Below are 23451 nucleotides of genomic sequence, written 5' to 3'. Positions count from 1 at the left end.
GATGTAGCTCATATAATAGTTTATTACCAAGATCCATTTTTCTCAAAGATCGTTTTAGTTTAAGACAATTGGCTTAGTAAAATAGTAATAAAATTTGTATTGATTTGGTGACAACATAAAAAAAAAACGTAGACCCTTTTATATGCTGATGAATAGAGTCGTGAGTAAATGAGTAACCTAAAACAGGATATTTGCAACATTCGGAATTAAGATGACTGAGTTTCTTTGGGTGCTTGAAGTCTTTGATTAGGGAAAGGTTGCGCAAGAGATTTGAGAGTTGGGTAATTTTCAATTGCCCGGAAAACAAGAAGGATTGTTTCAGAATCGAAAGGACAACGGGCAAAAGCCCGGCTGCAAGTTTCTGAGTTCTTGGCCGTTGATCCGATGTACGCCGCATACTGGAACACTCCTCTACCTTTGGCAGTTTTGGGTCCATCAGTGGTAACGGCCAAAGGTTGGTCGCTGATTTTAGAATTACATTAAATATTATCAATAATTTCCATCCTAAAATAAACAACGCGATTCAAACCTACAGAAGCATTGAACGAAGGCGAATTTCTTCGGGAAGCAATTCACTTTCAGCTCTTCGATGCAGTTCACAAATCAGCCTGATGTGATCAGCATAAGCGATAAATCAATCGTTAAAATGGTAAGAATAATTTAGTTATTAACGAACCTAGAACCGCATCCAAATTTATCAACTTGAACGGCAGTGTCAAGGTACAAATCGACGTCCTTCTCGTGACTTTTCTGTGTGTAATTGGCAGACAGAAGGCTAATATCGAATTCATCAACCGAAGCTTTGGCGTCTTTGTTTTCTGCCGTCTCGACAATCTGTAAAATTAAATAAAAGGAATTAAATTTAGTTTTCATTTCTATTTTCTAGTATAACAATTTTAATACTTACTATTGTTTCGGTAGGCAAGACTATAGCGGCCGATTGCGTCTGAGCAATCAAAACTGCTGCCATGATAAAAACAACAAACATTTTCGTTAACCTATAAACAAGAAATCAAAAATTTTATTAATTAGGAAGACGACTTGATTCTATAGATGTTTTTGCATGCCTATGAGTGAAGATTAAGAAGCAACAAGTTGAACACCTGAAACTGTACTGTCGACTAATTCGGTCTGGTCTACTTTATATATAGATGGGCTGCTGACTGCGCATCGGACTAAAAATAAGAGAGTTGATGAGGAAACGGGTGTTTACTGTTTAGCTTTCGCTATTGGTAGCGCTGAATCGGAAACAGTTTCTCCCTCCTGGACGTAATAGTGTCACGCCATCTTTAGAAATGATAACGCTCGATAACGCTGATCTTTTTTAATTGAACTAGAGAATAGCCAGAGTTTCTTGACACATGAGAAACTCCTACAAGATAGCTATCAAAATAATCAGAAAGGGAAAACCAAGAGAAGGAGCTTCGCGCTCCATACTGTGCATCGAAAGTCTGAAAGAGAAAGTTTCGTTGAGCACTCCGATGAGTTACCCCCAACTATTTGGAGCCTCATATATTTTTTTCCTTTTCTTAATGCCGGCTAATTAATAATACATGACATTTCGAATAACCAATGAAAGTTATTTTTACAATACTGCTCATGAATCTAAAACTTTAAAAAAAATCGATAGGAGAAAAGTAACTTTCTTACTCTCTCTTTCATTATGGATGCTTGGATGAGAACAGGCAAGTTGAATCTCGAATCTAAGCTTTTGAATAAAAATAAACTTTCTCTGCAACGGTGTCAAACAAACTTCGAGGAGATATGTTTCAAGGTTTGACAACACTACAGCATAGCCAATTCAATAAAATTTTTGGTTAGTTAACAAGTATAATTTATTTTTATTAACATTAAACATTATCGAGCAAGTAGTTAACAAAGGGAAACTTATGAGAATTCTTCACACATTTAAAGCTGGGTGTCGGTGTTGGTGCCGAGTGTTGGAGCCGCTGTGTAACTGCTGGATATAGAATAAGTAGTAATATAACGCTAAGGGATTCGGTGTGGTGTGGTGTAGTGTAGTGTAGTGTAGTACTTTGGATTAGCATAAGTCATGGCGTGGTAAGGAGCCTTTGTGGTTTAGTAACTTGCCGGGGTAGTATAATACGGCGCCATTGTGGTGTAAGAAGAAGTCATTGGTCTGTAAAAGGTTGCCGGAGCCTCAGTCATGGAATAGCTGGAAGCAGAATTGAGATAAGGGTAGTATTGAGGAGCTTCGGCATAGTTGCTTGGAGTAACAGTGGTGTAGTAACTCGGGGAAGTATAATACATCGGAGCAGCGTATGGGGTTGTGTAGTAGGGCGCCGGAGTTGTAGCGTAATAACTAGAAGCGTCTCTGTAGTGCCTTCGAGCAGCGTACGTTGTCGTGTAGTATGGCATTGGGGTAGTGTGGTAAGATGCTGGAACTGGAGCAGAGGAATACGGTGCCATCGTTGGGTGGTACGGCGACGGGGTAGTATAGTATGATGGCGCTACAGTAGGATAGTATGGCGCCGGAGTGGCTTCAGAGTAGTAGCTTGGAGCAGCATATGTTGTGGTGTAGTACGCTGGAGCCACGGTGGAGTAGTACGATGGAGTCGGGGTGGAGTAGTACGCAGGAACCGGAGTGGTGTAGTACGCTGGAGCCGGAGTGGTGTAGTACGCTGGAGCCGGAGTGGGGTAGTACGCTGGAGCCGGAGTGGGGTAGTACGCTGGAGCCGGAGTGGGGTAGTACGCTGGAGCCGGAGTGGGGTAGTACGCTGGATCCGGAGTGGGGTAGTACGCTGGAGCCGGAGTGGAGTAGTACACTGGAGCCGGGGTGGAGTAGTACGCTGGAGCCGGGGTGGTGTAGTACGCTGGTGCCGGGGTGGTGTAGTACGCTGGTGCCGGAGTGGGGTAGTACGCTGGAGCCGGAGTGGGGTAGTACGCTGGAGCCGGGGTGGTGTAGTACGCTGAAGCCTGGGTGGTGTAGTACTCTGGAGCCGGTTGAGCGTAGTACGTTGGAGCCGGGCTGGTGTAGTATGTTGGAGCCGGGCTGGTGTAGTACATGGGCGCTGGGGTAGTACTGTAGTACGGTGAAACCGTTGGCCCAGCACCCACAGTCGAGGCGGCCATCAACGAGGTGATGGCCAGTAAAAATACTATGCCATAATTACCTGAATAATTAAGCCAAAATTAATTCGTGCCAATAAATTAAAGAAAAGACAAAAGACATTGATTGCAAGAAACACAGTTCAAAGTGATGTATGTACGTAACTCAAAACTTTAAAAGATTTCTTACCCATGGTGGCAGTGGCAGACATAAATTGAAAGAATAAGAAATTCTAGACAGAAGTTGCAATGAATCAAAACCAAGACTCAACTGATGTATTACAGGTGTGTGAACTCTCTTTTTATACCTGTCTACCTGTCCAGGGGATGGGATTCCGGTAATACCCCAGCGGCTGTTTCAGCAGGTCGTCACCCCACCCTCTCTTCTCACAACCGTGCGATTGCATTTCATAAACTTTGATTGAATCAAATAGAAACCACAGTAAGTTAAACGTCAATTTAGCCGCAATGTTTAACGCAGAAATTTTTGAAAATTTGATTTCATGTGAATTATATTGTATAGTTTTGAATTAAAAGGAAAGACACCAAAGTATCCGGCCAGGTGAAATGACCTAGAAAGACCTTGACAAATAACTGCAGGGCATTCACAGGGCAACAAGGATTGGATAATGAAAATCCACGTGATCAAGATCTCCCTACCTCTGCTAGAAATTTTGTATAAAATGTGACGACGTGTCGTTGTTCAGCACCATTCTCTCACCATGGCACTTCCCATTAAGATCGTTCGTCATTGCAGCCTCATTGCGGTAAGTTGTGACTTTCTTGAGTTTTTCTATTCGATTGTATTTTTAATTTGAATGTTTTCAATTGTATCAGGTGTTGGTGATAATTGTTATTGCCTTCGGCGAGACGAATGGAGCGAGTATTTTGGTCGATTTGAAAGAACCAAAAGTTGAAACGGCCACCAACAAAACAGACCCCATTACAAAACATGGCGGAATCACCGAAGGGAAATTAGATCCTCGTATGTTAGGTTAGTAATTTTTATCTCGTCTATCTCATGTTTCACTATTGAATGGCCGAATTTGAATATTTATTATACTTTTAAAAGGTGGCTCTGGATATTCTGGATATGGTGGACAAGAATCAGCATATGGCGCTTATTCAATGCCTGGTGGATCCAATTACGGGTCCGTTTATTCCGGAAATTATGGCAGTGGTTCTCCTTCGTACCCTTCCGGTCCACATGCAGAAGCCTACAACTCTGCAACATCCTACGGATCAGCTTATGGTGCAGCTACTCAAAGTCCTTTTTACAGCACTGCATACGGATCTGGATCTTATGGCGCCTCTGCTTATGGGTCAGCATCCTATGGCGTCACACCTGCACCAGCTTATGGGTCAGGATCTTATGGTGTCACACCTGCACCTGCTTATGGGTCAGGAACTTATGGCGTCACACCTGCATCTGCTTATGGGTCAGGATCTTATGGTGTCAAGCCTGCTCCAGCTTATGGGTCAGGAACTTATGGCGTCACACCTGCACCTGCTTATGGACCGTCAGGATCTTACGCTGGATCGGCTTATGGCAACGTGGATTCTTCCTATGGCGGTTCATCTTATGGCGCTTATCCTACTCCTTACGGCAACATGGTTAGCCCAACCTATGGAGCAGGATCGTCTTACTTAGGATCGTTTTATGGTGCTACTCCGCAATACGGCAACAACATGGGGTCCAATTATGGCGTCACTCAGTCACCCTATGGCGCTAGTAATATGCTCGGCTCTTACGGAAACTACGGAGCTGCTGGATATGGTGCCGGAAGTTATGGTGGATACAGCGGAGTTGGCAGCAGTTATGGTGTTACTTCATCTCCCTACGCTTCTTATGGTGGAGCGTTTTGTGGACAAAACCACAATATGTACAACGGAATGTCTAATGGAGTATACGGAGGTTCCAGTTCCTATTCAAATGGTGCGGGTTACATGGGAAACAGGTATCCGTTTGGTTACGGCAATAATGTGGCATACTAAATTTCTGATTCATTCACACTGTTCCTATTTATTGCTTATGAAATCGAAGATTGTTATTGGATAATAGACTTGAAAAAATCGAAAATGATGTTTCTAGTTTTCCATAGAATAAAATGTTCCAGATGAGTAAACCTTAAATTTCAATCAAATGTCAAAATTTGTTTGAATTTTAAAAACAATAGCCACGGTAGAGCCTTGTGATCTATAAAGGAGAGATTTCCATATTAGAAAACTCTTATGATAGATAGTGTTTACCAATTTCGAAAGTATGGTTGTCGTTGGGGAGCTGAGCTAGTCCGAGGACATATCGTTAGATTTCTACTTATTCCAGCTAGAAGAGAATTAAGTCCTTGAGATGCAAATTTTCACTCCTAAAAAAGGCAAACGTACTGTATGTGCTTAGGAGATTCACTGGAGTCAAGTTTTCTTTCTCTTATTAATATTCACTACGAACTAACGGCTAAATTTTCATGCAGTATATTTGACAAACTATCTTAACTAAAAGTTTGCGATATTTAAATTTTTTAATGTAATTTTTATAACTAATAACACTGCGAATTGCATTTTACGCCATAGTGTGTACGTGATATACACGCTGGGCACGCCTGGCAGTCTAAACCAGTCTGTGCGATCGTGACTAGCCATTAGCCAAACAGGTTGATTTGACACACTTCTCATGTTTGTTGGCGGGATTAATCCAGCTTCCATGCTGTGTGGTATGATTGTATGAAGAAGTGCAATAGAGATTCGTCCTTCTACACTTATCCCGATAACCCCATTACTTTCACTCAAAAGTCTATCAGAGCAAACCCCTCCAATCCCTGACCGTTTTGGATTTGGTATAAAATTAATTAAACAACTCCACTAGAGTATCAGTCGTGAACTGCACTCGAGCCAATTCTAATCCCTTAGCCATGAAGGAATTATTTTCAACAAAATTTTAGCTGGAAAACTAACTTTTAACCTTTTTGATATTTTAGCTCGTTGTTTTCGTATTTTTGCTGGCCGTCTCTGCGGTTTTAGCTTATTCCCAATCCAAACCAACTTATAAAATTGCTCCCTCCGAATACTCAGTTGACTTCAAAACTCCAGCTGTTTCTGAGTCAAATGAAGATGTGAGTCTCCAGTGTGTACGCCAGGCGGCCAGACAATTGTTTTAATTTTAATCTTTTAAAAATCTTTGATTTCCAGTCCGATGAAGATGACAGCAGTGATGAAGAGAAAACCTATTATGTCAAGCCCACAGTTGCTTCTTATAATGCACTGGTTTCTAACTATGGTAGAACGTATGATGAGCCAAAATACTTGACTACCTACTCAACTACATACGCACCAACTGTGCAAGTAGCTCCTGCTGCAGCTCCTGCATACAAAGCTCCAGTTCCTTCCTACGATCGCCCTGCTCTTTTACCGTATTGGTTACGCCCAAGAGCTTATTGAAACACACTTACTAAATCAAATTATACTACTATTGGAATTTATCGAAATATATTTAATTAATTAAAATCAAGACCGACAGGATCCAATTCTAGTTCATTTCAGATATAAGTGAATATAGGTGAATATAAGGTCTGTTACTATAAAAGTGGTTAAACGGGTTTTGCTTAGTGCCGCCATGCATTATTGTTTATTACTGGCTCGGTATATGCATGAATAAATTTTCTGGCGATCGTCACTGATAATCTCAAATGAAAGTGCTTTAAAACGGCCAATCCCCGTACACCTTATTGGCACCCATTTTCTTTCTCGAAAAACTATTTGACAATTGCGTGTAAGTAATTAGTTCTCGTTTCACGGGTTTTCAATAGCGCGTGGTTAGGTCAGCTAAACTGGTTTTATCAGTTCTTTTCTCCAAGACATTTTACACCTGTGACTTAAGTCACATTAAAGAGGCATAATTTGCGACGTTATGCCTACCGGTAGTGGATTTAGATTAAGCTATTAATTTCAGATCAATTGGACATTGCGGCTTGTATTTAAACAACTGGGCTAGACGTCTGAAAACTCCGAATAGATTTGAGGACTGACCGACGGTTCAATTAGTTTTCTTGCCTGTCTGTGACGACAAAATGATAGGCAAACGTATAACCAACTTCTCAAATAGGAAAAGGGGTCTAACAATAACTTATTAACTTGGCGTTCTAAATTATGATGACGGCTGAACACCCTTGACCCTCGACAGCGATGCAAAGGTATAATTACGTCTCATAGTTTGACTTGACTTGACGGTTTCGTTCACTTTGTTCCAAACAAAACAGAGTGCTTAAAATCGGGTTAATTTTGTTAATAGAAGACTTTCAAACTGATGGTAAAAACGCGCGTGGATACCAATACCAATATATTCTGTAGGAGAAAATGTAAATTGTTTGAAAATAAGGTGTCATTGTGCCAGATGAAGATTGAAAAAAAATATATAATTTTAAGAAACACATTTTTAAATATTCGAGTGGTCTTATCAATTTACATATTCCGATTTTGATCATGTGCTTCTTGCATAAAAAGAATGAGCCGTGTTGATAATCAAATTCATTTTAGGGACAGTTTTCATGTTTTAAACCTTGTTTGACATTAGGGTGGAGAACGTTTCGAATTTTCTTTTTTGTTGAAAACAGCATAATACAAACCGCCGGTCGATTGTAATCCAAATTTAGTAAAATTTAAAATGAAAAGTAACTGGGGATGGCGGTTTTCGAATGGACTGATAATCATTGTTGATTGTGTGTTTTATCAAGTGTATTTAGAACAAAACTCTCACGGTCCCTTTGGACCTTTTGCGCTGGCCTTAACTTATTTACCCCGTTCGTGTCCTGCCATGCAGTACATCAACGCCAACCACTTCAAACTCGGCCTCGATGCGCTCCACTTACCCAACTTACCTACCCTTGTATTCCGACATAGTGAACTAAGTTTGGAGAATGGAGATGAACTACACTGATTAATACGTTCCACACATTGAGGATAGCCGATATATTATCGATAAATCGAAGCTTTGATGTCCCTAACTTTTTCAGCAAATCTATTCTTTTCGGTGGGTGGCCGCCAACCTAATAGGATCGCGTAAAAGTAATGTATGTTTTATGCGGTCGCGAATCGATTTGCTTGCGTGTGTGTCTTTGACTAGATTGTCACAGTGAGCGTCGTAGCAATGAAGGCGCCTTTATTGTTCATTCGTACGGGTCGAATTCCGCAAGCGTGACAACGAATTCCAATGTGAACTTGCTAATCAAATTAGCAATGGTTCCATGAGAATCAGCGTACCTCCGACAATGTGGACCGCTGAATTCGTTCTTAATAATAAGAACGCGGGACGGAGGCCAGCAAGCAGCCGCATTGCTCGGCAAATGGAATTCATGCAATATGAGTTGACCTAGAAAATGCTATTCAAGAGTACATTTTCCATGTCCGTTCAATCTGTTGAACTACCATTAAGGTTTCGAGTCGGAAATTCGAACAAACGATCGATCCGCATTCACTTTCGCCGTCTTTTCACCTTCTTTTATTGAATGTACTTCGAATCACTTTGCCGTCATCTTCCTACGTGTACTGCTTCCATTTCTATTATTGTTTTCTCCTTTTTTTCCCCCGACCTTTTGTACGATGACATTTGCCTGCACCGACATCCGAAAAATTCTGCTGCTGGTTTGCTTCTGTTTGCCGTGTGACTACTGACTTCCGATGGTCTACGCGATGTTTCCCCCAATAGTGATAATAGATTTAAAGACTACACAGAAAGTCTGTCTCTATTGATTTGGTTTCCAAGAAATTCAATGTTGGAATACCATGTTTGAAATATCAATTTGCGATCTATGTCATATTCACGACGTATGACATTATTAACACAGGAGTTAACAAATGTATTGCGTGTTAGTCTAAGAGCGCCTCTCCTTTTAAATTCGTTATTCAAATGCCTGCTATTGATATACATTTTTGTGTCGTAAATAGACGATGGAAAGGATAGATACGTCAATAATCGACTCAAGTTAGGCCCTCTGAAAGTCACCAGTTTTGACCTATACATCTCAATTTGTAATTCGTGATGACAGTCGTGATTAATGTGTAAAGTGGCAAACAGATCCCAAAGTTGTAAAAGTACAAGTTCCGGTTGGCTTTAATTTACGAACCTTCACATGGAAACAATTTCACACGGATATACCGATGCGCGCGCAACATCTCCCGTGCGTGGATGATTCTTCAACTTCCGCCTCATCCTCCTTCCGTAAAGAATCATTAACCAGCGGCCGGGAAGTTTGACTGGCAGACTCCAGTGTCGAGCCGCCAACGGCTGATCGACCATGGTGTCGGGATTAGTTCTGGCGCCTTTACGGGACCGAATATCAACCAAAGTGATTACTCCACTTTCTTATTTTTATGTTGGAAGAATCTTTATCGAGTGTTGTGCGAATCTCGTTGGAAAATAAAATAAAACTGATAAACCAATATGACAAGTAGCAACGACAGTGCGGGGTATTTGTGGACGATCAACGCCACCCGCTGGTTTGTCGATGACAGCAACGAGACGCTGGGCATCGATTGGGACGATTGGGACGTGTCGCTGTGGACGCCGGAGCAGCGCCAACTTCTGGAACATGGCGGAATCCCGCGCCAAGTTCACGTCGCCCTTGGCGTCCTCCTCAGTTTCATTGTCCTTTTCGGTTTCGCCGCCAATTCCACCATCCTCTACGTCTTCTCCAGGTAGTCGTCATTTTTTTCCTCAATTAAATTATGGACGCTCATTATCACATTGTGAATCGCAGGTTCAAAAGGCTGAGGACGCCGGCCAACGTTTTCATCATCAACTTGACCATCTGCGATTTCCTCGCCTGTTGTCTCCACCCACTGGCCGTCTACTCCGCATTCAGGGGCCGCTGGTCTTTCGGCCAAACAGGTAGGAGTTACTACAGACCTATTGAATTTACAAAGATCTTATTAATATAACTCAATAGAATAAGAGCCTGTTAAAAATTTTTTTTTAGTTAACTTGGCCCACCCCCCTCCCTTCAGTTAACTTAGTCCTTAAGGTGAAAAGTATTGAGCCCCATTTTAGTATTCCTTTTGTAAAGTCAATGTAAGCAAAGAAGGAATATATATATAAGATGTCAAGGAGTAAAAGTGCTGATGTGCAGTGAACTAGAACTAGTTAGACGTTTATGAAATTGAAAAGTCCCTATGGCCTAGGTGGATGCAACTCTTACTGAAAAGCTTGGCAAGCTGTTAACTGACGCAAATGGCGAGAAGGAAAATAAGTGCTGAGAGTGTTGACGAATATGGCATCCCTTAAAAGCGAGAGCCACTTGACTAATCGATCCTCGTAGACGGAATCCTTGTTCCCTCCCTTTGCCCCCCATCCCTGCCAAAGAGTCAAGATCTTAGCCGAGTAATGAGGAACTGGATGTTGCGTTCAACAATGGAAAACATCTCCGAAACGCCAGCCGAATAAAACAACTTATGAGATATCTCTGATGCATTCAGCAAGGAGTAACTTTACGTTATTCTTCAACTCTTGAAGTGAAAAGAATAAGGTTCACTCCCAAGAACTTGTCGTAAAAGCTGTTGAAAAATCCTTAGAGAGCCGACCTTGTTATTAACAAATAAAGAAACGATGGTAGGTCCCTGCTGGTCTTCCCCTCCTATATGAGGAGCTTTGCGTATGAAAAACTTGGCATTTTAGTACGCTTCCGGCTCCATCCATTATTCCGCCATCGTCAGTGCTGCTACTCCTGTCAGCTAAATATTACACAATGCAGTGGGTGGAGGATAAGAGGACATGCGACACGAGTCCAGGCTGGTTGACCCATAGAACCCCCGACGTCTTACATAATTAAGCAAATATTTTATTAAGACAAGTGTGAATCTCTGACTTCGTTTAATTTTGATGCTATTAATCAAGCCCAGCACGGTTAAATGTCATCGAGTAAGGTTTCTCAAGTTTTCGGGAGCTCACAAGACCAAAGAACGATAGGGCACACATACATGTTGAAAAGGTGCAAATGCATCCGGCCACACGCCCAGATGCATCTCATGTGAAAGCGACCAGCTTTTTCGTTCCTCGTGCCCTATTGCGTAAAGATTCGAGCACGGATTTCACTGATGGATCGATGGGAGCTAAGTTTCAAAAGTTTCCATTTCATCGGCCCACACGCCTTTTTGTTTACTCCTTTGAATAGGACTGATAATGAATAATCTGGAGGAAGACAAGGATTGAATGACAGTTGGGAGGCATGACAATCCGGAGAAGCTATTCAGTACGTTGATAACTTGCAAATGAACATATACAATTGACGAGAAAAAGGTTTTATTTTGATTCGAGGCCCTTTTTTTCAAATTACCAACCAACTTTTGTTTTGACTCCGCTAGAGTAAATACCAAGGATATGAAACAAAGGCAAGTTCACGTACTGTGCTACAATAATAATACCTTAATTGTTTCATACCGTAGGTTGTAACTGGTATGGAATGGGCGTCGCCTTCTTCGGACTCAACAGCATCGTGACCCTGTCAGCCATCGCCTGTGAGCGGTACATTGTCATCACGTCCAGCAGCTGCCGGCCGGTTGTTGCCAAGTGGCGGATTACGCGTCGACAAGCGCAAAAGGTGAAACAGTTTATTACCTTTCGCTCGTCTTCAATAGAAATTTGGTTGATTGAACTTGACGCAGGTTTGTGCTGGGATTTGGCTCCATTGCGCCGCCCTGGTCTCCCCGCCTTTACTTTTTGGATGGTCCTCTTACCTACCGGAAGGAGTTCTAGTCACCTGCTCCTGGGATTACACTTCACGAACGCTGTCCAATCGGCTCTACTACTTTTACCTATTGTTCTTCGGATTCTTCTTGCCCGTTTCCGTTTTGACGTTTTGCTATGCGGCCATTTTCCGGTTCATCCTGCGCTCGTCCAAGGAGATCACCCGTCTAATTATGACGAGCGACGGCACGACATCTTTCAGCAAATCAACCGTATCCTTCCGTAAAAGGCGGAGGCAGACGGACGTCCGGACGGCGCTGATCATTCTGTCGCTGGCCATTCTTTGCTTCACGGCCTGGACGCCGTACACCATTGTCAGTCTCATCGGCCAATTCGGCCCAGTCGACGAGGATGGCGAGTTGAAGCTTTCACCCATGGTGACCTCCATCCCGGCATTTCTGGCCAAAACTGCCATCGTTTTCGATCCGTTGGTCTACGGATTCTCCAGCCCACAGTTCCGGAATTCCGTCCGCCAAATTCTCCGCCAGCAAAGTATTTCCAGCAGTGGCAACGCCGGTAATCGTGCCGGACCCAACAACATGGCAATGACTAGGACGGCGATCCAGAATTCGCGTGCAAGTTCGCACGCCACCGTCTCGTCTTTCAGTCGCAATGCCCGGATGTTTCCAAAGGATCAGTTCTCCAAAAAGACGTCAAACGATCCTTCCGTTTCAACGCCGCTGGCTGTAGGCCTACAGCAGATCCCACAATTCCGTCTTCCAACTGACGTGGACATCAATGAGCAGCAATTTCGCCGAGGTATTTATGCAAATGAATCTGTGTCTTACTGGATCAATATTATCGTGTTATTACAATTAGGTGAGAATTTGAGAAAGTCTTGCATGAAGCGGAAAAACAGCTTTAAAATTCTGGCCGGAAGCATTCCGCACAAAAATAAATTGAGCAACAGCCGTTGTTCTCTGCTGGAGGACGTGTCAACGCATTCGCTGGCACTGCGGCAAATGATCTTCCGGAAAGAGGACGAGTTATATTTACTCCACCATCAACCATCCCACAATGTTGAGCTTGCAGCCAACAAAATAGATCATCAGGGGAATAATAAACGGATCCGTCGACGTTTTTCGGAAGCAGATATGATGCACCGATCTGGAAAACGCCGGAAAAATCTACCAGTGAGCACATCCTTCGACCAATGATTTCATGTTTAAATTTGCGTAAAACATTTTTCCAATCAAATATTTCGATTGACATATCCAGAATGCACCAAATACACGGTAAATGTTATTCATTTTTCGTTTTAGTTTAAATGGCATTTATAATATTCAATTCGTGTGCGATTTTCCTGACGTCAATGAATGACGTGCGGCTAACGTAGTACGCACTAGCTCGCCATAATGAAACCGCCCTGAAAAATCACGTTTTTTTTTTTCCTGATTAAGGTCTTCGTGATTTCCCGATGTTGCGTAGCACGATGAAGCGATGCCGTTGCCTAGAAATGGTTTTTCGAAGACAAAAAGGATTTCCACGTATTTATTTTATGATGAACCAACGACGTATAGCCTGAAAGGAAACGAGGAAGATTGTACCGTCTGAATGAGAAACAATCGGGAAACGAAATCAAAAGGCCTGGGTACGGTATAGTTTGTTATTGCGTTCAAGGCTTTGACAGCGAGGAATTTCTCGGAAGAACAGGGTAACTATTCAGCGAATTGTAACGGAAGGCAGCGTTGAATGCGCCATTTCTCATTACCACTTGCATACAACAACCGCCGACTCAACCGGACGAGCTTTACAATTTGATCAATCCTACTTTATTAAAGCTCCCATTCGGACCAAAAGCGGCCGTTTTGGTTGCAACTCGGAAGCCGGCGAAACATCACTGTCATTTCCGCAATAGTTTAGAAGACTTGGACTGGACATTCTGAGGAGCTTTAGCTTCGCTTTGGAATCCTTGACAGGGTAGTTTAGTAGCACTGGTCACCGGATAGAGTAAGAAGGAGCCGTGGGCTGGGGAATGAGCATGGGCAACGAGTTCAGCAGCAACGGAAGCAAAGGTAGCAGTGTAGTTCAGCTCCGAAACGATGAGTCCTACTTTCAAATGTTCCTTTCTGTTTTTGTTTTTCAATATTCAGCGAACTAGAAATTTAAATTAGTACTAACACTTTTGAACGGAAAAGACTAAATACGTATTGACAAACATTTGTGTTCATGTTGGATCTGTGAAATCAAGAAAGCCTTATCCACGAAAGAACTGTGGAAGCTCCTGTTTTCATGCCCGCCCTAATGTCTCCCTCCCATGTGTATCCGACTGACAGTTGTTCGTGTCTACAAGAAAACGATGACTTACAACGGAATCCGCTGGGAACTGGCAGTGCTAGACACAGAAGAGCAATATGTAATGGATGTACTAGTATTTCAATGTTGACGAGGCTGAGACGTGGACAACATGTTGGCAGTAGAAGGAGACGTACGTGGCTATGACACAATACAACCGTTGATGACGCACGCAGGACTTGGCCCACACATGACAAATGCCGCCAGATTCTTACCACATTGCGTAAGAAAGTTGAAAAATGAACATTTAAAGTTTCTCATTCCTTGTCGTTGGAGATCCAGAAATTTAAAACGACAACAAACTGATAGAATACGAGTTAATTGTTTTTGCGTGATTGAATTTCGTTTGACTAGACTAACAAAAGAAGCCTAGATTACAATACGAAGACATCGTCAGAAGGTTTTTTGTATTGGACACCTGATAAGGAGTAGCTGACCGTTGAGGGGGGGGGGGCAACTGATCGAACATTCTCATATGGATCAAGTGAGAAACTAGAGACTGTCATTTAGAATATTCGGGAAATGTGGATATTCCCGACCCGGAAAGAAAAAGAAATGGATACAATTCCATTCGAAGCGTACGGAAATAATTTAAAAAGAAACCAGTTTCTGAATTTTGATGGTTTTAATCTTCCTTCCTCTTTTGATGCATGAAATCCGGGAGTGATTGCTATGTAGAACGATCCGTTCCGAAAACATATCAAAATGCGTTTTCAGGTCCCGTCTCGCGTTGTCACGTTTTTTTTTTTTTTTTTTTTTTTTTCTGCAGAAATGCATTGAAAATATTACGTCTGGAATATCCATTTCGTCTGTGTCGCTATATCGATCGGCTGGTCCTGGATGTCGTTGTCGGTATTACACTCGGCCAGCCATCCGCCTCTCGATCCTTTGACTCTTTTGGCACATTTCTACCCTTGGGGATGCTCTAACCTACCAAATAAGGTTATCATATTATTGGCTAATTTTTTTTTTACCTCAAACGTATACACTGTCCGTAAGAATCCTTTTGGGGTCCATCATAGGATAATCGAAGCTTTGATGTGAACCTGAAAAATTCTTCCTTTGTGTTGGTGACGGGGGGTATTTGCGGATGCCATCCGGTAGGTTTCAATTACATCCACGACGATGCCAAAGGAAAAATTAAATGATGAAATAAGGCCATAGGAAATCCCGCCTTTGATGTGGCGGGACGGGAGCCGGGCACCAAAGTTTCGTGGTGCCGGTGCCCAAGGGGTCCGCAACTCAAATTTACTACAATAAAAAAAGTAAAAAAGCAAAAAAAAGTGAAAAAAGGAAAAAAAAAGGAAATTTACTTTACGTGCTAAAAGAAGGGCGCGCGCGAACGAACCCCCCCTCCTCCCCATCCCCTCCCTACCCTTTTATTTTCGCTTGAAGGAAAGCCTATCTCAGAAGTAAAAAAGGAAAAATAAAGCAAGGAAAAAGGAAAAAAAATAAAAAGTAAATTTGAGTTGCGGACCCCTTGCCGGTGCCTTGACACACGCACAATATTTAACATCTTTTTTGATTAAATGGCCGTCTACCTGGCGCAAATGTTGTAAAGTCTGCTTCATTTTCCATTGCTCATTCGAACATGAAAATTCACTTTCATAACTTTCAAAGATGAATGTTTTCCCTCCCTTTCAGATAATTGGGTTCACTGTGTACCCGACATGCCCGTGGGAAGGTAAAAACATTTTCGCATTGCCCGGTAGGTTTACACTGTAATTTCTAAGAGCTTTTCAGAATTTGTGTGTGCCATTGTCAAAAGGCCTATTGTCCTCCTACAATTTGATTGCTAGGGTTGTAACGCATCATCAGCATAAATATGCTGAATCTTGAATTTTTAATTAGCAATAGGCTCGGCATATTTTCACCCCCCCCCCCCTTCTCCCCATTCGTTCTTTTATTATTATAATGATTTCTTTTTGCCACATCATCTGTTTTGGTTTTAATTATCTTTCTCATCTCTTTTCGCTGACTTTTGGTCTTTTTTATTCTCTTGAACGAAATTCAAATTTTACAACATTTTGCCACCGATCGATTCCACATGCAAAGGCCTAACCGTTTGTCAGAATTGTGTCTACAATTAATTGGTCTGTCGTTCCGAGTACAGGTGAAGGGGTATACCTTACTCTTATCTCTCTAGTCGGTGGGGGAAGACACACGCAAGCAATTAATCCGATCCCTGATTTTACAGCAGCCGACATCTCCGTTTTGGTTTCCGTGAAATTGGCGACTTGATTTCAAATGCACGGTCGGCGTGACACGGAAACTCTGAGAGCTTAAACTCGACACGGTCGCATCGTTGAGAAAAAGCAATCTCGGCTAAATCCTTAACTAAGACTATCAAAATAAAAACGGAGTTTGTGGAGTAAAAAGTTGGAATCCATAAACTTTCAGATTCTTCCACCCGTCGCCCTCAATTCAGCAGCGGGTAAAGGCCTCCTGATGTCATTCCCGCCTGACGAAACACATTCAAATTGAACAAAAGTTGTGTGATGTAACCTGGAAAAATAAAAACTGGTAATGAACTTAGTCACAAATTTGATGTTCAAGTGCTGCACAATACTTGAGAAGCGAGGAGCATCACAGCATTTCTTTTCTCCGCTCGAGTTTTTCCGTCATTTGCCTAATAAAGTCAATTATTGGCCGCCGTGAAAGTTTAGAGTTTTTGAATTAAAGTCAAAATAACACAGAGCAGAGAGAAGAATATCTCGACGCAGGCAGCAACCCCCAGAGAGTCTATATAAATATGAAAACGAAATCCCGTAGAGATGAGAAAGGCACTTTGCACAGAAACGACTGAGAATTTCTCCGAATACGTGGGTGTTTGTCTACTTGGAAGTCGAGTTTGATATTCGTTTGATATTCGCCAGTATCGACACACACACAAAAAAAAGCTTGACAATCGCTTGACATATCGTGAGGACGAACAGGATTTTCACAGGCGCCGTTTAGATTTATCGATCGAACGACGAGTGACGACAAGGTCAAATCAGTGTGCACAAAACATCGTCGTTATGCAAACGCCGATTGGAGCTGAGATGCATAATGAGGCTGATTTGCTACACTGTCCTTCCACACGGATTAATACTTATTTGTCAACATCGACGACACAGTCGGGTAATAATTCTCCTTCATTTCAAACCCTGGTTTTCATTTCATCTTCATCATTTTATCATCGTTTTTTAATATTTAGGGTCTCATCTATATTCCTTCGATGCGTGACAAGAAAAATTGTCTACGTCAAATAATAGTGGGAAATTTAATAATTCTAGAAGGAGAAAGGATCGGCTCATCAAATGTGAAAATGGAGAAAACATCAGAAAGAAAAAGACAAGGGCCGTCAAAAGGAATAGACTCGAGTGGAGGATCGTGTTTCTCCAGCACCATTTCGTTTGCCAGTCGTCACCTTTTCCAATATAATGCAGAAAGACGCCGAAGATGTAATGCAGGCGAGCCTACGTAAGTGGACCATGCCTCCACTCTGGATAGATTCTTTTTAGGAAAACGGCTATGAATTTATTCGCCCCCATATTTTCTTTCTCTGCATTTCTCATGAGGACCGAGTTTGATGGCCTCTTGGGCTCTTGGCGTTGAATAATTTGCCACCCTTCTCAGTCCAGTGTCCGCGCCTTGACGTCGTTGGTGCGGCGCGCGCACTCCCGTCGGCACTACACGCCGCCAGCCAGCCACTACACGCAACGATATCCCAACAAAACATCACAGTCGTGCGTGACAGTTTCAACCCAACGATTCACCCTCTCTCTCTCTCTCTCTCTCGCTCTTGAGGGTCTCCTTTTGATGTCGTGTCGATGCTGTGACACCGTGTAACCTCCCCCGAGGTATTTATTTCTGTGTCGGATCAAAGTGTTGGTTAGTTTCTCACAGTTCACAAAGTTTTGAAAACATTTCGGCTGAGAAAATGACGACGAGTGACGACTACACTTATTGGATTAGTTTTCCCGCTGGGGCCCGCACATCAGACGAATTCACGCTTAATTACAGCAGCTCGGAAAACTTATTTGTTGATCACAACAGCAGCGGTGAGCTGAGTCTCGATGGAGAGCGGACGTCACTGGTCCAATGGGATGACTGGGACCAATCTTTGTGGACGGCCGAACAACGCCAACTTTTGGAAAGGGGTGCAATCCCGCCCGAGGTCCACATCACGCTCGGAGTTTTACTGGCTCTTATCGTCCTATTCGGAGTGGCAGCCAATTCCTCGATTTTCTACGTCTTCGCGAGGTAACAGAACCGGAAATTCGATTGCCACCGTGAAATTGTACTCCCGCAATCCCCGCTTTGTGTGCAAATTTAAATTGGAAAACAGTTCGCAAGACGAAAAATGCCGCAGTTATAACGACATTTTAGCCGATAAATTCTTTTCTTTTGTGCGTTCAATTGAATAAAATGCCGGAAGGTAGTTCCAGGCGGAAAATTGACCGTGGAAATGGAGGTCTTGTCGTTTTGTAAACGATGACCTTTATATGATGTATCCCACCAATGGCAGCACAAAAAAGATTTTTCGATCAGAACCGAGTTTCCGATCAATCAGCTACACTTGCTGTACAGAATTCGATCAACCGACAATTTTTAATGACACAGCGTTCAAAGATTATTGGCTCCTTTATTTTTAGTTACGTGTTTTTTTCCCTTTATAATTGAACGAGCCCTCAAGTTTTATTTCTACTACTAATCAAACAGGTTCAAACGGCTAAGGACGCCGGCCAACGTGTTCATCATCAACTTGACCATCTGCGATTTCTTCGCCTGTTGTCTCCACCCACTGGCCGTATACTCGGCGTTCAGGGGCCGCTGGTCTTTTGGCCAAACAGGTATGCAAATTTTATTCGGCGAATCCAGAAGAAGAGGAAATCCCCTGAATCCTTCGACATTTTGTTAGGAAAATGTCGATTTTCTGGTGAATAGTTCATCATGTACGGGATGATTTTCTGTTGTTGTTTGGCCATCGCGTTGGCTCTTGACTTTCGTCCGCCAACCCAGCATTCGACATGGTTCAGGATCCTTTTGTCGTTTCTCGCTGTTGTGAAATAGTAGTATAGTCGAGTATAGTAGAAGACGCAGCGTGATTTCTCCCCGATCGATCGAACCCGCAGCAGACATTTGAAAATGCTCTCGGTCCAGCCATTCACGGCTCCTTGGATTGTTTTGTGTATGTCCCCCTCTCAGATGACGATGATGTCCTTTGTCTTCCGCAATAAAGGCGGACAAGACACGACGACGACGGAAGGGACATAATCACAACCGGAGCTTGGGATGCTGCGGAGTAGTGAGCTCTATTCGGGTATTGATTGCGTTTAATTGGACGTGAAACAACTCCCTTTGTAGATGTACCTGCTGTTGTAATTACATTTTCATTGGGCGCATATACAAACAGACGAGACGACAAACAGAAGAATCAGAATTGAGCGTGCTGTTTTGAAGACCCCATTAGTGACGAAATAACGACGACCGACACGATTCGGACCCATCTCGGGGCACGTATTGGCCCCTCTTATATGCGCGTGCCACAATCTGATAACACACACACAAACAAATCGATAACAAGACACTCTCTCTCAACTGATTTATTCCTGTAGGTTGCAATTTGTATGGGATGGGCGTCGCCTTTTTCGGACTCAACAGCATCATGACCCTGTCAGCCATCGCCTGTGAGCGGTACATTGTCATCACGTCCAGCAGTTGCCGGCCGGCTGTCGCCAACTGGCGGATAACTCGACGTCAAGCGCAAAAAGTAAATCACATTTCATACGTCTACTGATCAAATTGTACCTTTTTTTAAAATGATTATTATAATATGATTTACATCGATGAGTTTTTTTGTTTTTTATTTTTTCTATTATCATTTGTGCCATATCATAAATAGAAATATTATTAGGATATTTAATCGCATTACGCGCAACAGTTGCTTAGTGGTAGCATTTAGTTATTTGGGGCTGAGAGCCAATAACAATCTATGTTGGCCTAGTTATTTTACTGAATAATTAAAAACATGATAGAAATATGGTGGGTGGAATGGAATCAGCTCGTCAATTACTTTCTTTTTTGCATGTTTATTATTCAAATTAGATGTAAAGTGCTCGCTAAAGGGCAAACGTAGTGGTACCGCCATAAATAACGACATTATTATTTCTAATGAAAAATTGTTCTTCAAAGATTTGTGCGGGTATTTGGTTCCATTGCGCCGCCCTGGTGACTCCACCGTGGCTATTTGGGTGGTCCTCTTATATGCCGGAAGGAGTTCTTGTCACCTGCTCATGGGATTACACTTCACGAACGCTGTCCAATCGGCTCTATTACATCTACCTCTTATTACTCGGATTCGTTCTGCCCATTTCCGTTCTGACCTTTTGCTACACGTCCATTTTCCGGTTTATCGTCCGCTCTTCACGAGAAATGACCCGGTTAATTATGACGAGCGATGGTCGGATGTCGTTCAGCAAGACGACCGTCTCCTTCCGCAAAAGGCGGAGGCAGACGGACGTCCGGACGGCGCTGATAATTTTGTCGCTGGCCATGCTCTGCTACACGGCCTGGACACCTTACGCCATCGTCAGTCTCATCGGCCAGTTTGGCCCGGTCGACGAAGACGGCCAGCCCAAGAAACTGTCGCCCATGGCTACGGCCATCCCGGCTTTTCTGGCCAAAACGGCCATCGTCTTCGATCCTTTGGTTTACGGATTCTCCAGCCCACAGTTCCGAAATTCCGTCCGTCAATTCTTGCGTCGTCAAAGCGTGGACAGCAGCGGGAACGGCGGAATTCGCGGAGGAGGCAACAACACGGCAATGATTGTTATAAGAGGAGCCGTGAATCAGAACAGAAATTCGGCTCGGTCCAATTTACATGTGGTGTTCTCCTCTTTAAGTCGCAGCATCAGAATTAATTCCGGTGATTCGGCATCGCATAAGTTGAACGATTCTTCCGCCTCAGGAAGACACTCGAAGCCTTCGCTTCACTCTGACGCCAGAGACGAACAGCAGCAACTTTGCGGAGGTATTTCTTGTCAAAGTGTCAAGAGTAAAAAAGGTAGCTTCTAAATTAAATTGATTTAGGTGGGAACTTGAAAAAGTCTTGCATGAAGCGGATCAACAGCCTGAATATTCCGAGAGGCGGCCGGAATTGGCGGAAAGGAAGCGGATTGAGCAAACAAAGCCTACAGTCTTATTCGGCAACGGAAGAGGCTTCTGTCACCAAATCTTCCTCATTGCGGATGTTGCAAGTGCAAGAGGAGGCGGGTGTTGACAAAGTACAACAATCCGTCAAAAAAGAGCGAGTGATTCAACTTCTCAACTCGACGACTCCGCAGCAGAGGCGATCTTCCGAGCCCATGCAAAGCTCCTCCGCATGCTCAAGACAATACTTAGGAAACTTAGCAGCTAGCAAATCCTGTGATCACTGCATAAAAACGGAAGTGGAATTGAAAGGCCATAAGAGCTGCCAAGCATCAGTGGAGCCTATGTAAATTCCCCTTGTTTAATTCACACAAACAGCGGCGCCTTGTTCCACGGTAAATTTTGAAATTTTTGTTTCTTTTCCTTGTACATTTAACTCTATTCATTTTGCTGGCACGTGCAGATTCGCTTGAATTTGTATACCATATCCAACGGCAGAAACCACCAGAATGGTCCTTCTGGAGAAGGAGGAATTGTTACAAGAAACTTGTAGATATCCTAGTGAAAACAACACTGGGATTCTCGATCATTCCCCCAAAATAGCTATTGGACTTATCGTCGACTCCATTTGAATGAGGCACTCGTCTTCATTCTCAGGAGGTCGAAGAGGTTGTGTCCAAACAATTAGCATCTGTTGCGCATCGCGCACCGCGCACCTTTTAAATTACCTGGTTTATGGCTGAAGTGACACGCATCGGTAATTACTTTTCCATATTGGCTTGAATGACCTAAACAACAGCGATTTTTTTAAAATTATTTAATGAATCGTTAAATTAGCCACCATCCAGAGGGAGAGGCTAATAAGTTTTTAATTTACGACATTACTTTATTTTAATACTCTAATTCTTTGTCAAATTCTCAAGATGTTTCAATAAGCAACGTGCTTTATTCAAATCCATGGCCTCCGGTAGAATTTTTTTTTCCAAAATTTAACGTATTTGTAATCAAATTATTATATACTCTTGATTGTTGTCTAAAGTGGGCCAAAAGGTCAAATAAAATGATGTCGAATGCTTAAACTGTACTGCAATAATATTAAAAATTTTCTTCATTATCAACTTATCAAGTGACGGATTTTGATGGAAAATTCAAATTTCGTGCCGCGAGAGTAAATTGGCAGAACCCGTTGATGAAACACTCACGAAAAATTCATGTACGCAGTAGATTCGCGAGCTCGTAGGTGGCAGTCCAGTGGGCAGAAGCACAGGATGAATCCCTGATGATACCTTTTTTTCGAACGTAAAGTTCGATACGAAGATCTCGTTGTGAAATGACAGTGTTCTAGTGACTAGAACACTAAAATGTGAGACATTTAGAGACTAGAATCTATAGTCTTACATGTCTTTTCATATTTTCTATAAAAATCTGCAAGTTTATCGGTTCTTATTACACGTTTTCTATCATATTGTAAGTGCGGAACTGTTTTTCTTTCCTTAAACTTTCGATCCCTCATCCCCAACGAGCGCTGACATTTAATAGCGTCATTTTATCCAATCTTTGTGATATGTAAAATGCGCTGTATAAATTTTATAAATAAATTTTATAAATAAAAATAGTCCGTACTTGTCTGCCACCCTTTAATTTTGGTGGTTAATTACGGTTAATTACCGGTAGTTTGTTTTGTTTATTGGATTTTTTTAGTTGACGGCTTTATATCCTATCGATGTGACAGATTTAATTAAGAGCTTGTCATGACTCAGCCAGTCTACTTTATGATCGATTTCTTTTAAGGTCCAAGCACACCCAGGAATGCATGTAATTTATTGCTTTCCCTGAAATGAAGAAATTCACACCTTTTAATTGGCGTTGGCATTGTTGATTTTCTGCATGCATCTTAGAAAATGTTAATTAGGCGACAGGGTCGTCAGTATATACTGTAATTTTTACAATAGTTAAATATGAGAAATAATAAAGAAATATATAATATCAGTTAATTAGTAATTAATTAATATTAATAATTAGTAAGCCCAAAAAATAGAGAATATTTTTTCAAGAGAAGAAAATCTCTTTGTTTACCACCATCACGAAAATTTCGGCCAAAAAATTGCAAGAAGATCAAATAATTTTATCGATTTTGATTAAAAGAGAGCACCTTACTTTCAATTAATAATACAAAAATTTAAATTTTCGTAAACTTACTTGAAACTCCTTTAGATAAG

General features: G+C 42.2%; 5 protein-coding genes across 7 annotated transcripts; 3 read left to right on the top strand and 2 right to left on the bottom strand.

The window, feature by feature from the left end:
* Positions 1-82: 82 nt before the first annotated feature.
* LOC124351137 lies at positions 83-1148 on the bottom strand. Its single transcript, XM_046801896.1, has 5 exons — positions 1068-1148; positions 908-998; positions 677-834; positions 534-608; positions 83-462 (listed from the first exon to the last, which is right to left on the bottom strand). Exons 2-5 carry the CDS (start codon positions 986-988, stop codon positions 207-209), a joined length of 570 nt encoding a protein of 189 aa, XP_046657852.1. The 5' UTR covers positions 989-998; positions 1068-1148; the 3' UTR covers positions 83-206.
* Positions 1149-2079: 931 nt separating this feature from the next.
* LOC124348746 (extensin-2-like) lies at positions 2080-3263 on the bottom strand. Its single transcript, XM_046799018.1, has 2 exons — positions 3260-3263; positions 2080-3134 (listed from the first exon to the last, which is right to left on the bottom strand). Exons 1-2 carry the CDS (start codon positions 3261-3263, stop codon positions 2080-2082), a joined length of 1059 nt encoding a protein of 352 aa, XP_046654974.1.
* A 518-nt stretch (positions 3264-3781) lies between these two features.
* Positions 3782-5191, top strand: LOC124348504 (glycine-rich RNA-binding protein 3, mitochondrial-like). The gene is made up of 3 exons (XM_046798731.1): positions 3782-3836; positions 3907-4063; positions 4142-5191. The coding sequence occupies exons 1-3, from the start codon at positions 3792-3794 to the stop codon at positions 5062-5064; spliced, it is 1125 nt and encodes a 374-aa protein (XP_046654687.1). The 5' UTR covers positions 3782-3791; the 3' UTR covers positions 5065-5191.
* Positions 5192-5884: 693 nt separating this feature from the next.
* On the top strand, positions 5885-6566 carry LOC124348505. The gene is made up of 3 exons (XM_046798732.1): positions 5885-5984; positions 6045-6179; positions 6256-6566. Exons 1-3 carry the CDS (start codon positions 5979-5981, stop codon positions 6502-6504), a joined length of 390 nt encoding a protein of 129 aa, XP_046654688.1. The 5' UTR covers positions 5885-5978; the 3' UTR covers positions 6505-6566.
* A 2776-nt stretch (positions 6567-9342) lies between these two features.
* Positions 9343-22517, top strand: LOC124348503 (melanopsin-like). Of its 3 annotated transcripts, none has more exons than XM_046798729.1 (6): positions 9343-9756; positions 18803-18933; positions 19699-19853; positions 20276-21113; positions 21173-21627; positions 21696-22517. In XM_046798729.1, exons 1-5 carry the CDS (start codon positions 9503-9505, stop codon positions 21580-21582), a joined length of 1788 nt encoding a protein of 595 aa, XP_046654685.1. In that variant the 5' UTR covers positions 9343-9502; the 3' UTR covers positions 21583-21627; positions 21696-22517. The 3 variants fall into 3 exon arrangements, with proteins under 3 accessions (XP_046654685.1, XP_046654686.1, XP_046654684.1); XM_046798730.1 differs by lacking the exon at positions 18803-18933 and adding an exon at positions 9819-9949; XM_046798728.1 differs by lacking the exon at positions 9343-9756 and adding an exon at positions 17841-18343.
* Positions 22518-23451: the final 934 nt, after the last annotated feature.

Source organism: Daphnia pulicaria, chromosome 7 (genome assembly GCF_021234035.1).
Source record: "Daphnia pulicaria isolate SC F1-1A chromosome 7, SC_F0-13Bv2, whole genome shotgun sequence".
NCBI lineage: Eukaryota > Metazoa > Arthropoda > Branchiopoda > Diplostraca > Daphniidae > Daphnia > Daphnia pulicaria.
This window is presented reverse-complemented; position numbering and strand designations above follow the sequence as displayed.

Coding starts and splice junctions, on each gene's coding strand:
- LOC124351137 (XM_046801896.1), bottom strand. CDS start 988: ATGTTTGTTGTTTTTATCATGGCAGCAGTTTTGATTGCTCAGACGCAA. Junction 835..907: donor TCTTGCCTACCGAAACAATA/GTAAGTATTAAA, acceptor TTAATTTTACAG/ATTGTCGAGACGGCAGAAAA. Junction 609..676: donor AAATTTGGATGCGGTTCTAG/GTTCGTTAATAA, acceptor TGATCACATCAG/GCTGATTTGTGAACTGCATC.
- LOC124348504 (XM_046798731.1), top strand. CDS start 3,792: ATGGCACTTCCCATTAAGATCGTTCGTCATTGCAGCCTCATTGCG. Junction 3,837..3,906: donor GTCATTGCAGCCTCATTGCG/GTAAGTTGTGAC, acceptor CAATTGTATCAG/GTGTTGGTGATAATTGTTAT. Junction 4,064..4,141: donor ATTAGATCCTCGTATGTTAG/GTTAGTAATTTT, acceptor TACTTTTAAAAG/GTGGCTCTGGATATTCTGGA.
- LOC124348505 (XM_046798732.1), top strand. Junction 6,180..6,255: donor TTTCTGAGTCAAATGAAGAT/GTGAGTCTCCAG, acceptor TTTGATTTCCAG/TCCGATGAAGATGACAGCAG.
- LOC124348503 (XM_046798728.1), top strand. CDS start 18,021: ATGACGACGAGTGACGACTACACTTATTGGATTAGTTTTCCCGCTGGG. Junction 18,344..18,802: donor ATTTTCTACGTCTTCGCGAG/GTAACAGAACCG, acceptor CTAATCAAACAG/GTTCAAACGGCTAAGGACGC. Junction 18,934..19,698: donor CTGGTCTTTTGGCCAAACAG/GTATGCAAATTT, acceptor TTATTCCTGTAG/GTTGCAATTTGTATGGGATG.